Raw genomic sequence first — 15245 nt, 5'->3', positions numbered from 1 at the left:
AAAGTTATCATTTCGCATATCAATAATTTTTATCATCAAATGATGATAAAAATATAATTTATTTAATTTTTGATGTTATTAAAATTTTACTAAACGGATTATATAAAATTGTATAAATAAGACTTTCAATATAAATATATGTATTTTATATCCGGAAACATGTATATATTTTTTATAATATTTTGAGACAAACAATAATTATATATTATTGGTTCTCAAAATAAAAAATATATACATATTTCCCGATGCAAAATACATTACGTAATATTAAAATTCAAAAAAGGAAAAAACATATTTTGTCCAATAAGGCTAAATAGCGTGAAATAGATCAAATTAATTAAATTGATTAACTTAACTTAATTAAAAGATGGAAGAGGCTTATAATAAATCAAATATGCAACATTGAGCAAATTGAGAATAAATACAAATAATCAAAAATGCGAAACTAAAAATCACAGCAAAATATACAGCATGCATACATATTCATTATACATAGAATTAATGTACAATATATTACATTGTAATATAAACAAGTAGCAAATTATATAAATAATCACACATACATATATAATGGGCATATTTTATTCATCGGGAAAATTTATCGGAACGTACGAACTGTATATTGCCTTGTTTCTCAGATAAATGTGTGCATTTGATATTTAATGCAACACATCTGTAATTATATAGAAACGTGCTTAAAATGCTTTAAGTAAAATTACATTTCTGTTCAACTCCATTTATTAGAATAATCAAATTAAATATTAATTAAAAAAATAATTTTTCACCATTAAAGTTCCAGCGAGAAATTGTTTATTTTTCAGAAAAGAAATGCACCGACCTCGCACTCATTAAAAACTCATTTAATAATAAAGAATTAATGATGTAAAAAAAATAACTTTCTCAATTTAACGTTTATAAATAAACTTGTAATTGCATGGCGTCAAAAGAATTTTGAGATTAATGTCGAAAGAGACGTAATTAAATTGCAATATGCTTAAATTGTTCTAATAAACGGAATTCTGTCGTCATACAAGTGCGAGAACAAACTACAAACCATGCTAATTCGCCGGGAGTAGTATGGGGCTGTGGTACATACCAATGCCCGTCGATCCACATCCGTAATGCTGCCTGTTGATACTAAAATTGGGGAAAATGTGAAAGAAAACCATATCAAACCCGTTGCACAAACCATTTCCTATGTTAAGTACAATCTGTTTTTAATCACACAATAATGTTCCCCTCTTTCATTACCTGCCTGTCAAATTTCTAAATTTATATCTGAAAAAAAATGCACAGAATAACACAAATGATTTTTCATTTAATTAAAAGTAGACAAAGTAATGCGTGGGAACATGATTGTTTCGTAATAATTCGATGATAAATAAATCTACTATAAATTCCTAGATTTTACAGATGAATTCCTTTAAGAATGTATGCAGTTTCAATAAGATCGCGCGTTATATGTATAATGTTTTCCAAGTTGAAAAATATAATATAGCTTATTGTTTCATAAATTTAGCATGATTATTTGCTTGTATGAGAAAGAAGTCATGTAAAAGATCGTAAATAATATAAGAGACCGTAAATAATAGTCTTGTAATGAATAATCAAAGAAATGAGCATTTTCTCACAGATGACAGTAGATAAGTCGCGTATATGAGACGACGTACATCAAGCAATGTACGACGTATAAACGTTTCACAGGAGCAGTGCGATAGATATGCTCGCAGAAATATTAGTAAAGCATGCAGGAACACGGTGAAACGAAATAGGTACAGAAAATCATAGCAGCGACGCGCTCGCAAAAATCACCAGCAGTTCTATCACAAACTTTGATAATTCGCTTAAATAAATACGAGAATCTCTCAAAAATCGTAGCAGCATTATAAAATTGTCGAAAAGATAAAAAATAGTTGGATGTTTGATAAATTTAAATTTAAATTAAATTTAAAAAATTTAGTATAAAATCAAAATGTTCAATTCTGAAAATAAAGACACAGCAAATACACATTTTTTTATTAATAAAAACGAGGTTGTTATGACGAGATGGTCTCCTAATCAAGATCGCAAAACTCTCAAAGATATTCAAATTAACATAAAAAAAAAAATGAATTAGAGAGGAACGTCAAAAATGTTCTCTCGATTCGCGATAGCACTGTACAGGCACTGCATCTGTCAAAATGCACGTAAAATTCGCAAGCGCGTCAAGTTTCAAGAAAAGCTTAGTGTAACCAAGTGAAAGGATCGCGTGTGTGCAGCGGGAACCCGGCGCTCGGTTCCCTTTGGTTTTACTCACTGTCCGACTTGCCAGACGAGAAATCAGTGCTGTGAGTCTTGTCGCCCATCCCGCTGAACGAATAGTCGCCCTAGACGACAGAAAAGCGTTATCTTAGAGAGGCGTGATGCGCTTGGCCGCCGCGGATATCGATTCTCTATGTATATGTTTTTATTTTTATTTTTTTTTTATCTTTACATAATAATAATTTGCACTATCAGCGCGGCGGTGCACTGTCGCATCGTCGACTGTGACTTGCGGTGCGAGACTTACAGGGAGAGCAGACACGGAACCGCCGGTCGAGGAGAAGGTGTGACTTCGCGGTGCCAGACCGTACCCCGGCTTCGGGATGTGCCGAAGGGAGCTCACAACTGGTTTGCAAATCAGTCAATCGACATAGATATTACTGATTAGATTTCAATTCGCTCCATCCCATACGAATGCCCAACGTTCGCTTGCCAGATTTTTATTTTATTTTATTTTAGTTTTTTTTTTTTTTGACACCGTTAAACTCTATCCGGAGCCATGCCGCTCCCTTTTGTCAGTCAACCACTGTTTTTTTTTTTTTTTTTTTTTTTTGGAAGGGATTTCCCTTTATCTCTTTGCGCCCCAATAATGATACATTTGGCATTTCCCATATTTTCCAATGTTTCTTTGCTAATCCGGATTGATTTGTAAAAGCTATCCATTGACATTTACATGCAATATATTATGAATTATTAATTCTTCATTCACAATTGCTCGTATAATTATAAAATATAAAATATCTCACGCAATTGGTGATTAAAATAAAAGTGATCTTTCATAACAATGATTGAAATAAAGGGTGCAAACAAGTATTGTTAAATACATCCTGTATCTAAGGAATCTTAGATTTCATTGCATGTAAGAGCAAGGATACCTGTGAAGTAACCATCTCGATAATATTATCGCATCCCCATCGGCAAACGGCGCTTAAAGAAAACCGACAGTTTCGAGTGCATAATAAAGCAGTGACTCTCGTAAAAAAGTGTGCGACTTAAAAAAAAAAAAGAAAAAAAAAGATAGACAAGCTAGCACTTTTGTGTAAGTACAATAGACTCTTCTCGTAAGCGCGCCCGCCGTATGATGACAAGTCAAAAATTTTCCTTTTTTACCAAAAATGCAAAAACAAATAAAAATGACTCTTTAAAAAAGAAAATGATGATATATTTATGTATTACGCTCTATATATACATATATATATTTTATAGTCCTACAATATAAAATTATGAAACTACTTTCAAAAGTTACCAGAAATCGATTTAAGATAATTGTTATATATCAGCAATAATTTATAAATCTATTTTTCATCGTCAAATTTACATGCCTATATTACACGTGCAATTTACAATTCTTAATTACACAAAATCACAAATAATCAGGTAATATAATACATTAAAATGATTAAAAAATAAATGTAGAAAAATTGAAAAGAAACTCAACACCGATAAATTTCAAAAAATGAATGAAATAAAGTAGATTTGTGATTTGACTTGAGACCAACGGCGGGCGAATTGGAAAGTTTTCGGACTCACCGAGTGATAGTGCCTAGCGGCGTTTGGAAGAGTGAAGGCGCGCTGAGTACCAAGGGGTGGATAGTTTCTGGGAGCCGGGGAACGCGCCGATGACCTCCCAACTGCCGCCCACGCAAACACAACACAAACACAAAAACACAAAATAGAGACACAATGATAGTAGACAGATAGTAGCGTCGTGACTAACATAGATTGTCGTATTTCATTAAATCTAGAACGCTAACTTGAGATTAGCGACTTTGTTACATTAATATAGATATTTTTGTTGTAAGTGAAGAAAGAGTTAAGTAAGAAATTTCTGGTGCATTGCAAACACTATCAATAACACAATTATTAAAAATTTTGAGATAATTAAGCAATACTTATTATAAATCATATCATAATTCATGATCTTGATTGCTTCTTTTAATATATAAAATTGAATTAATTATGATAAATATTTCATATTAGCGTTCCAAAATTAGCTGATGATCCAATATTGGAAGATATTATAAAGCAAAATTCTATGTATTTGTGAAAAAGCAAAGATATGCAGAAAAGAAATAACCATCATGCGCTGGTAGCAATAAAATAAAACAATTATTCTGCCTAATTATCTCCCAATATTGTAGGTGATATTTGTGTAACTGGAAAATATCTAAAAATTAATCGTCTCTAAAAAAAGCATTAATATTCAAATTCTTTAATATTTAGCAATTCAATTTTTTTTTTTATCAATTTTTAGAACTAAAAGATTGATCGAAAGATAAATTTTTTAGCTATACTATTTAATTATTCATTAAAATAAGATAATAAGAAGAAAATAGAGATGATAAAATCCAGTTCTATCGCAAAGAAATAATGCAACTATAAATGAAGCTAGAAGAAATTAGAAATTATTTCGATAATATATTTGTTTCATTTCATTATCAATCCTTATATCGAATGTTAACTTTGGTTAAACTCAAGTGAAATAGTTATTGCGAAAATTATTCAAACTCCTATTGAAATGTACAAAAAAAGAAAATCAATAGTTAACATTTCATCAAAATCTAGTTTGAGTTTTATCTATAGGCTGTGCCACAAAAATGACAGTGGTGTGCAATGAGGGCAATGTGTATTCGTGTATGATGAACTTCGTGGTCCCAAGGTGCCATGCAAAATATAGGACAGAATCAATTACCTCGGGAAATAATTTCCAGGGCTAAAGATTGCAATGGTAATTTTTGACTGTCCATTATTTTGAGGATCTGGTTGACGCGCTGCCTGACACAGCTCGACGAACGGAAAGATAATAAGACAAGCACACCGAATTAAGGAAACGATGCAACATGCATAGGCAATATACATCACCTGTTAGATTAATTGGGCGTCCAATGAGTAGTATTTGGTGCTATATCCCACTTAAAACAAAGTCCTGCTCATTACGTACAGTTATCATCATTTGTTAATTAGCGTGAAAAAACCCTCCCACACGTGATGGTTTGCATTCGCCAATTCGTGCTCCACGTGGTTTCTTTCAGTGGTAAAAAACTGGACCATTTACGACCTCCCGCCCTGGGAAACCCCGCTCTATCGAGACTCACAGTTTTCTAATCGATGTTACTTCAAACGGTAGAGTGATATGTTAGTGTCATGTGCGAACGTGTGGACATGTATGAGATGATCGTTACTTATGTTAATAAAACAATTACGAGTGGCGCGTTACAAGTGACGGAAACTCACCGTTGTAGCTAGGACCGCTGGATCTATAACTGAAACCATCATCGTCCTCCCAAGGCCGTGCATGGTCTATATTTCGCGAGGGGGCTACAACAAAATATTGAAATTAGTTTCTACATAAATATTTGTATTAAACACAATATACCGTTTGCATCACTTTAGATCTAATAAAATTACATATCCAATTTTAATTCAACGAGCTAAATCGTTGAAAAATCTTTACATTAAAATAAATATAAAATTAATCAAACTTACATGCACCCACAGGACTCTCGTAACGCAAACGGTATGATGGTTCCCTGGCGGCAGATGGTGTCCTCGAGGCATTTCTAGGATCAACGTTCGCAGCTCTATGTCTCAAATTTTCTCGATCCTTTTCGCGATCTTGCAGGAATACTTTAGCTATTCCCGTATCGATCTTACTCAGCTCGTCCTGCTCCTTTTTCAATTTTTGCTCCGCCTCTTTAATATACGTTGTTGTTTTGTTGTCCACGTCATCCTCGTCATCAGATGCAGGTACTCCCTGAATTAGAAATAAACATTAATCATTAATACAAATATCATTGAAAGAACAAATGAGAAGAAGGATCGAACAATAAAACAATACCTTATATGTATCGGACCATCGTCTACGTCTTTCAGGATCAGTGTAAGGATACGGCGGAGCAGGGAAATCATCTCTTTCGATTGGTGGTTGAGCACCTGGAGGTGGCTTCATGGCGTCTGGATAATGAGCTAATTCTATCGGTTCTTCGTTATCCACCTGACTTGCTGGCGACTTGGGTCTGGTGTCGCTCAATGCGTCGACCAAGGCTCGCATTCCCGATCTGCTGCTGCGTCCACCGCTACTTCTTATCGAACGGGATGCTACAAAAGCAGAAATAAATTAATTCCAGAAAATATAAATGAATTGCTAGAGTCGAGATAATATAAACACTTTATAAATCTTTAAATATAATAATAAAATAAAAAAACGTTCTTTCAAATTTATTTAAAAAATAAATAATTTTTTTCACAGTATTTATAAAAAAAATAAATAATAAATTTAATATGAAAACTCTCAGTGGGTTATAGTTTCTATTGCTCATCTTCATAGTGTTAAAGAAGCGACTTTACAAATTCTAACAAAAATATGAATAGAATAAAAACTTACAGCTAGGTCTATGGAAATGCGGGCTAGTTGGGGGTTTATCGTACGGCTGTATCGGGCGTCTCAGATATCCTTGACTGGGCGTTTCAGTCAAATACGAGTAAGTATAAATCCTAGATACATCTTCTACCCCTCGTCCGTATTCCCTCAAGATCAGACCGGGACTTCCAGTTCGCGCGGGATAATACTGAGGCAATTAATGAATTTATATCATGTGGGATAGTTTGCTTTTTTCATTTTTATTTAAACGTTATATCATTATACAAGATGCGCAAGAAACCGAATAAACGAAAAATAAAATCTTCCTTTATTTTGCATTTTAAAGCCTTTCTTTTACTTACTTTTTTCTTTCCAAAATAATTTACATTATTTTATTTATATTTTTGACGCACCTTACATATAAAAGAAAAATATCTTGCATAGCGAGTAACGCTCTGTTATTAAAAAATTACATCACAATTTTCTCTCTCTTTATTTATATTATATTTACGATCTGGGAAACAGACACAGCTGATAATTAAAATTAACAAAAAAAAATGATTGATAATGCAATTCAATTTTATAAAATTTGCGGATAAATTTTACGTCGCGTGTAACGTCGCCTTTCGTTCGACGGATCGATAGAATTGAAATCGGATCGCGAGCGTTTAACAGAGCGAAAACACGCGATGCTAAGAAAAGGTAACGCACGAGAAGTGATACCAGAAATACTTGTCGAGAGAGTGCTGTGCTAAGTGACACATGGCATACCTTGCGACTGAGGCTGCTGTAAGGGCTGCACAGCGATCCGTTCAGGCTTGGCGTGCGTGACCGCAATGAAAACTATACACAATGACCGTGCGGAAAAAGTAAACAACGATTAAGAAAAGCGATATTAAAAAAACTTAATTAAAAAATTGAAAAATAATAATATAATCTCTCTGATGTCTATATTTCGTTTGTTTCCTATGTTGAGGCATGCATGAAACGAGAGAACGATGAGCCAGTCGATTTCGAGTCAAAAAAATCAAGCTATACACAAAGCTGACAATATAGTGAATTTTTTTAGATCTACAGTGTTCTTTTTTTATATGTATATATTGCTGATGTACAGAATACTATACTAATAATGACATACAGATATATGTATAAAGTGTGCCAAAGCATTTCGCAGAAGAATCTCTGCAATGAAACGTAAAGAAACATTTTTCATTTTTCGCGAGCATATTAGCTTACAATATTATTTATAAAATAAATAATTTTTTTTAAATTGCAAAGAAATCTTTATATATTAATATGCACGAAACACTTGGCTTATTTTATTATCGTATCGTAATTAATAAATTCAATAATAATTATGCGAACAAAATACAATATAGTACAATGCAGCTAAATCGAGTAATGCAAGTGCTAAATATAAATAGCAGCATGCACAGACACGTTTTATTTTTAAACATATAATACATATATAATATCAAGATACTAATATCAAAATAAAAAACGAGACATTTTATCAACTATTAAATCACACTGTGTTAAATGCTCTGGATTTTAAAAAAACTTTATTTTATAGATTTTTAATATTATTAAATAATTCTATAAAATTATAAACACATGTTTGAAAAATATAAATTCGTTCTTAGAATTAGAAGAAGATTAAAGTTAGATATTTCGACCGTGAAGCGTGATGCTATTTTCATTCATCGTTTAAGATACACGAGTGTTGCTTCAATCTAATGTATTTACGTTATTGAATATAGCAAAGAGCTTATCACGAGCACTTAATATTATCTTTATTCAACCTATTCACTATTTGATTATTGATATCTTTTCAAACATGGTTCTTAATTATCCGTGAAATATTTATTGTTTAAAAAATACGATTTCTCTGTCTTAAAAGCAACCTATATAATGTCACATGTATATACATATTAAATGACAATTAAATTAAATGAAAATTAAATAAAGGCGCAAATAAGATTGCACCGATAATATCCTGTGTTAGTTCACAAAATCGAAAGCTCGCTTTCGTCTTGTTATATGTTGTACAAATCACAAAAATGGCTAAAAACATTATACAAAATACAAATGCCTAGTAATGTATAGCTACTATATATTTATAACAAGCTATAGCACACATGAGAATAAAACAATGCAATATTTTTAAAAAATGTTAATTTAACAATCTCAACGATCATATTAATCTATACAACATTCAAACAATTAAATCTATTAAAATGCTACAATATTGCTTTGTCAGTTCTTGTATAGTTAAATTAGAAAATAAACAAGCCTTTTTTATAACAGCCTAAATCAATTATACACGAATGTATACAGAATAAATATGCCTGAACGGCGAATCTCACCGGTTGCGCATTGCAACCGGACTTACCTGCATCTCCGAAGCGCTGCTAGAGATTCGCTCCGATTCCCGATGCTGCGGAGTGTGAGCATCGTGTCCGTTCACGATACCATTAGGTCCGGTGGTAGGTCCTGGACCGCAGCGCGGGTGCCATATGGCGGCACCCTGCAGGTACATTTCCTCCCCGTCACCGAACGGATCGCCGCATTTCGTACAACGAGCGCAAGTCGGATGGAAATGATGGTTGTCGCCAGCTTGTAAAACCTTGCCGCTGATGTAACGATTGCAGTAGGCGCATTTTACTCCAAATTGCTTCTGATAATCCTTCTCGCAGTAGGGTACGCCGTCTCTATTGAAAAAAAAAAAAAAGAATTAATTATTACAGTCTACTTATTTTATATCTTTATCCGTTTCGAGACCCCAGTCTTAAAAGAATCATTTAATGTTGAAATACATAAATTTTCACAACATTATGTTAATCAGATAAATCTATTTTCTTAAATGTTTTTGTTTTTAAACTTATCTAATTCTATGACTGCATTGTTAAAAAAAAACAGAATAATTAAAAGAATGCAATTAATACTCTGGATGATCGAATCACGAGATAATTGTGAATCGCACAAGTGACTCACTTTCCCATGTATTCTCCATGGAGCACAGTGTCGCAGCTATGACACTTGAAGCACCAAACGTGCCATTGGCGATCGAGCGCGACCAATGCCTGACCTTCCCTCAATTGCTTTCCGCAACCAGCACAGGCACCAGGGTCAGCGTGTCCGCCACCTTTACTACCGGCGTTATTACCGAGCGGCGTAGAGGCCTCGCGAACTGGGATAACAACGCATCGGTGACACAGCGCTTGACCTACGAATACACAATTCGCGGAGATTAATGAAATCCGGCAACGGATCTGGCGTCATCATTAGCCTTCGCGCTACGTATCAACCTTTACATCTCTTACATTATGATACTTATCATTCAATTTCACATTAATTCCTATAATTCTTTCATTCGGATACAATCAATCTAGATGACACAAGTTAAAATCTATTATACATATAGTAGCTATATATAAGACATTAATTATTGCTTTATTAATGGCAGTAATCCAACATCAAGAATTATATAAGGTTCCAAAAAATGATATCAAATATATTTTCATAAAGCTATTGATAAAAAATGAGATGCTGTCAGCGAATCTTTTCGTGAATTAAATATGAGAAAAAAAAATAGAATTTATTTCTATTTTATTTTCTGATAATATAAGATGTTAACGAGATATTTAAATACGAGATTCAATGCAATTTATTTATAATGACCTCAATTTCTTGAGAAATGTGTGACACGGTTGGACCATTGTACCATATCACCGTAAACTGATGCACGTCACACCAGGTTTTTACTTTTGACTGCATAATAGTTACAAGGACATAGTACAGACACGCGGCCTTGTAATAGTGGAGCAACGATATGCCCAAGTGGCAATTTACTCTAACAGATTGACTGCCACGCTAATTGTGAAAGCTGCACTAAAGTGACGCTGGCTGCGTAATCTCAGCACGCATCGTTATTTATAATTGATAGAAACGTCTATTTGAATTAGCAACTTTCCTACACGTCGTTCCGCCGTGCTCATTTTGGTGATGACTACGTGTATATTGTTATATTAAAAGGTGATGTGCACTAAATAACGATATACAGAATGAATACACTATTTTGCAATATATCAACTCGGCCTTAAAGCGAGTTAAGAATCAATTGTGTTTTAAACAGGTACCTTGAACAAGAGATACTTTGGTCCCTTGTCCAAGCAGCGGTTGCCGGCATCTCTGGCAATGGAAGCAATTCGGATGAAATGCGTGCTTCTCGCCGGCTGTCACCACGTCACCTTCCACATATTCCCCGCAACCGGCGCATCGTGTACCCCAGCGTTCCCGATAATCCTACAAGCAAGAAATAGCAGATCAAAATTTTATTTCAAATGTCAATATATTTTTTTCTCTTATTTTTTTTTCCGCAACAAAAGACTCTTATGAAGAGATCATATTTGAGATATGATTATATGTCGAACAAAAACACGCAACTCACCTTGGTGCAATAATAGGAACCTTCATGCGTGAAAAATCCACCCAGTGCTAAACTGGCATTGCACTGAGCGCACTTGAAGCACCCTATGTGAAAGTATTTGTCTTGCACACGTAGCACCTCCCCGGTGCACTTCTTCTTGCAGGATTGGCAAAATGTCTTACCTGAAACAACAAAGCGTTCGCTATTTGAGAGATGGATCTCCTTTGCGAATTATTGGTTTTCCATTTTATTTTCATACAATCTAATATCCGATAATCCAATATCCAATTTAGCGAAAATAAAATGAATTTAGAGAATAATTAATTCGCAAGCACCCTCATGCGCAATAAATTTATAAACCTGTATCGAACATTTATATCTTCGAACAAGCATTTAGAAAATTTTTATTTTAAACATTTAGGATATTTTTGCAATCTGTTTTTTTATCTTATTTTTATTATTAATAGTCTTGAAGAAGACTAATTTGGTATACAATATATTTCCAAAAAATAACAAATTTAAGTAGATCACACATTTTTTAGCCTACTATTAAAAATTGCTAAATAAAGTGATTATTAGCAGCGTGAACTTTTTCCCGCAAGAATGTCTGCGAGATGGAAGATAGAAATAAAAACAAAACGACTGTATGAATCATACACCTGTTCGCTCGTGCGTGCTGATCATTCGAGATTTCTACGAGTGTTTACGCAACAATGGCGACTCGCATCTTCCACTTGCTCGTACTCGCGTGATCATCGGGCGCTCGTTTAAAGCACACGTAACGTCTAACTTGTTATATAATGCAGCTGTCGTCAACTAGAAGGGTGCATTACAATGTCCGCCTTCAGGAAGAAGATTAGACTGTCTCGCGAGTATAATAATAGCGCTTCCTATTCGGACGATCTGGATAAGTTCCAAAATAATCACATTCGATTTCCACTAACTGATATTTGTATATTTTTAGACAGATTTCGCAAATTAAAACATAAAAGTTTAATGATGAGGTTAAATAATATAAGATTCTAAATAAGATAAGATAATGTCTATTTATGTATATGTATATCTGTTTAGTATAGGAATTTCTTTATAAAAAATTGAGCAACTTTAATTGATTTTCCTGATATCTTTTGAAATAATAATTAAATATTGCAATACTATGTGCAAAGGATTTTTCATCTTTTTTCTATTTTATAAGTACGTATAACAATCAGCTAAAAGGATTTTGATGTATCACTTGTTTATCACTATTTTCTCTCTTTTTGAATAAACACTCGAATTTATTTGCATATTTAATATTAAAGAAATGAAAAAAATTAAGAAAGAACAAAAAAAATTCCTGAAAAAAATCATGCGGACGCCTATGGGTGCACATGTTATGTTACGAGTAATATATTATAGATACATTATTCATTAATCATCCATTTTAGAATAGAAATCTATACTTATAGTATGATCGTGTATCCGCATATATTTAAGCATTCCTTCATTACATGATAATTACGTTATCAATAAAGCATATCTTGATTCGACATGAGTAGCATAACTTATTCTTTTTCAATATGAATTCTTATTGTTAGATAACTGCGACTTAAGTGTGTTTTTTCCGTCATCTTGTACTTTATATATCTGAAATTACGGTATCGCCAGAGTAATTAAGTAGGGGAGTAATTTAGTAGGGAAGATTCTCGAAGAAGCAGAAAGCGTTAAAAAAGGTCGTCAAAACAAGCGCTTTTATTCCATTTAGTCATTTAAATCGATGAGTCAGTCAGCTCCTATACGACAAAACGCGATGAATGTGGCGCTTTTATTGAGTTATCGGTTGTTTTCAACGGCAATCCACGATAAATATATCTATAGCACAGCTGTATTGTGCATGAAATGTCAGAGAAGTGTTTCCTCACGCAATACGATCAATATTTAGAGAAGCAGAACGAATAATTTTGCTCTATTTGCGCTCGTTGCACCGAATCCGGTTGTTCCACCTTGTTTTCAGTTAATGATGTGTGCATAGAAAAAAAAGATGCACGGGGAACAGCGTTGCATTACGATTCGATCTCGTTGGTGCGAAACAGACTTTTTATTATGTAAATACGGAGCAATATTCTGCGTAACGAACTAACCGTCTGTTAATTGCGAATACCTCATTTAACGAAGTCGCTCTTTCTATCTGTTGAGAGAATTCGACGGTTTTAATTATTTCTGGGTAATTATTTCCGAAGATTTATATTAATAAACAGGTTCCAATTCAGGAGAAAAATTTCGTATATAAAATATTATTTCTAAATTAATATCGAGTAGATGCTTTTATAGAAATCTAATTGCAAGTGAAGGTTTAATTTGCAAAATAATTAGAACTGACATTTTAAGAAATACGAATAAATATAACACTTTTTTCCAAATTCTTTCGATGCTTCCTTTTGCTGAAAATTTAAACTCTCTTAAGCTATTTGGCAAATACAAAGTGTTTCAAACATCCTGTGTATAAGTCTCACGAATATGCTTCAAATGAATGACTTTACTTCGCAGGAATTCCGTGCTACCAAAAATTTCACGCGGACTCAATGAAACAAAAGCAAATATCGGTGATATTTATAAATAACTTGAAAAAGAGAAAACATGCATAAACTTTCAAAGCCGGAGGTTGGAATCTCGTATATTTTTAAAAATACGCGTTGACATCATAGCCTCCTCGTATATCTGACGTCATCGAGTCGTTATATGAGTTAAAGTCGACAAGCGCGAAAAAAAAAAATTCTCTCCACATGTAGGCAGTCGTTGTTAAACGCATCCGCTTTGTTTCGATATATCTAAATGCTGTGAGAACAATTTATTTACAGAACAATTGGATTTTGAATTCTAAAATCTATGGAAATTTTAATTCTGAGAATCTGATTATTCATGACAAAGTTATATGCATTGTACAAATGAAACGAAAATTAACGTCGAGTTTGCTGCAAAAGAAAAATTGAACTTTAAATACGCGCCCATTAAATCTATGATAATATTTGCGTATAGAAAAATACAGTGTTGTAATAATAAATAGAAAGTAAGTATGGCGAAACAATTTCAATGCTTCGGCTGAAATTAAGCATATTGTTACGCGCACGGTTAACTCTTCCGGTTTCAAATAATGCCGAGGTTACTTTCTCTATCTAGCCGAGAAGAAGAGTGCGAATAAAGTATAAAGTCACGACTCGAGCACCGTTACGATGCGAGCTCGCATTTAATCGAACGGGGGCACTCGTCCATAAAGTGACACACCCTCGTCTGAGCGTCACATCTCGTTTAATTTACGGCACGCTTCAACCACGGTGAAAAAATCTGTGGTCAGAAAAAATGTTGGTCGATAGGTCCAACAGAGACGATAACGAAATTTATCGCTCCCGCGATTCACGCGCGAAGTGTCAACTATAGTCATCGATACGATAACAGCACGTCGATGTCACGTGCAGCACAAAAAAATAAAATTAAATCGCATTGTTTAATCGAGTCTTTCGACGAAAGAATTTTGTGGCAAATAAGAGAAAAAAAATGTTGATTAATATAAATTTATATTTCTCTATTTTGATTTTGATCATACTTTTTTTAATTGCTCCAAAAAAGCTAAAATGAATTAATTTTTATGAAATAATCGAAGAAATTATGGCAGCTGTGTGAATATATGTATCTCTTTAAAGCATAAATTAAATAACAATGCAGATATTTCAATCACGTTGTTAATTATTAATATCTGTATTACTTTATCATTGTGTAAAAACTTTCTGCGTCATTCAGTTGCATAAAAAATCAAATTGTTGCATTTGTGGAATATTAATGCTTAAAGCTAAATAAAGAATCTATTCTCTTATACGTAAAAGTTTATGCGTTAAATTATTTATAACATTTTATATTTGTAACCAGTGTTTGCTGTTATCTAATAAAATTATATAGATGATCATCTATATGTAATTTTGACGTCATCTTAGCTTAATAAAAATAAAAATGAAATAAAAATAAAAATAAAATTAAAATAAAATTATATAGATGATCATCTAGATGAAACTTTGGACGTTAGCTTTATATAAAAATATGTATTATCTATATCTGCATTAGATAAACAAAAATTATATTTACTAAATTATCTAGAATAATTTTCAGATAATTTTGATATAGAAT

At 33.1% G+C, this 15245-nt stretch overlaps 1 protein-coding gene across 12 annotated transcripts in view; it reads right to left on the bottom strand.

Moving 5' to 3' along the window:
- The window catches only part of Unc-115a (actin binding LIM protein Uncoordinated 115a), a 30751-nt gene that overhangs the window by 3700 nt on the left and 11806 nt on the right, over window positions 1-15245 (bottom strand). For 3 of the 12 annotated variants that reach the window (XM_029316264.2, XM_029316258.2, XM_029316259.2), the window contains 12 exons: window positions 11112-11272; window positions 10801-10966; window positions 9656-9887; window positions 9054-9372; window positions 7433-7504; window positions 6686-6869; window positions 6140-6399; window positions 5788-6055; window positions 5536-5619; window positions 3832-3932; window positions 2297-2366; window positions 1055-1137 (listed from right to left, as the gene is read on the bottom strand). In XM_029316264.2, coding sequence (XP_029172097.1) covers window positions 1055-1137; window positions 2297-2366; window positions 3832-3932; window positions 5536-5619; window positions 5788-6055; window positions 6140-6399; window positions 6686-6869; window positions 7433-7504; window positions 9054-9372; window positions 9656-9887; window positions 10801-10966; window positions 11112-11272 — 2000 coding nt within the window. Of the gene's footprint in view, window positions 1-1054; window positions 1138-2296; window positions 2367-2548; window positions 2647-3831; window positions 3933-5535; window positions 5620-5787; window positions 6056-6139; window positions 6400-6685; window positions 6870-7432; window positions 7505-9053; window positions 9373-9655; window positions 9888-10800; window positions 10967-11111; window positions 11273-15245 lie in introns of those variants that run through there. The other 9 variants (XM_029316261.2, XM_029316260.2, XM_029316262.2 and 6 more) reach the window with 9 other exon arrangements.

Source organism: Nylanderia fulva, unplaced genomic scaffold (genome assembly GCF_048542155.1).
Source record: "Nylanderia fulva isolate GAGA-0341 unplaced genomic scaffold, ASM4854215v1 Scaffold8, whole genome shotgun sequence".
NCBI lineage: Eukaryota > Metazoa > Arthropoda > Insecta > Hymenoptera > Formicidae > Nylanderia > Nylanderia fulva.
The sequence above is the reverse complement of the archived record's forward strand: the minus strand, read 5'-3'. Positions and strand labels throughout refer to the sequence as shown.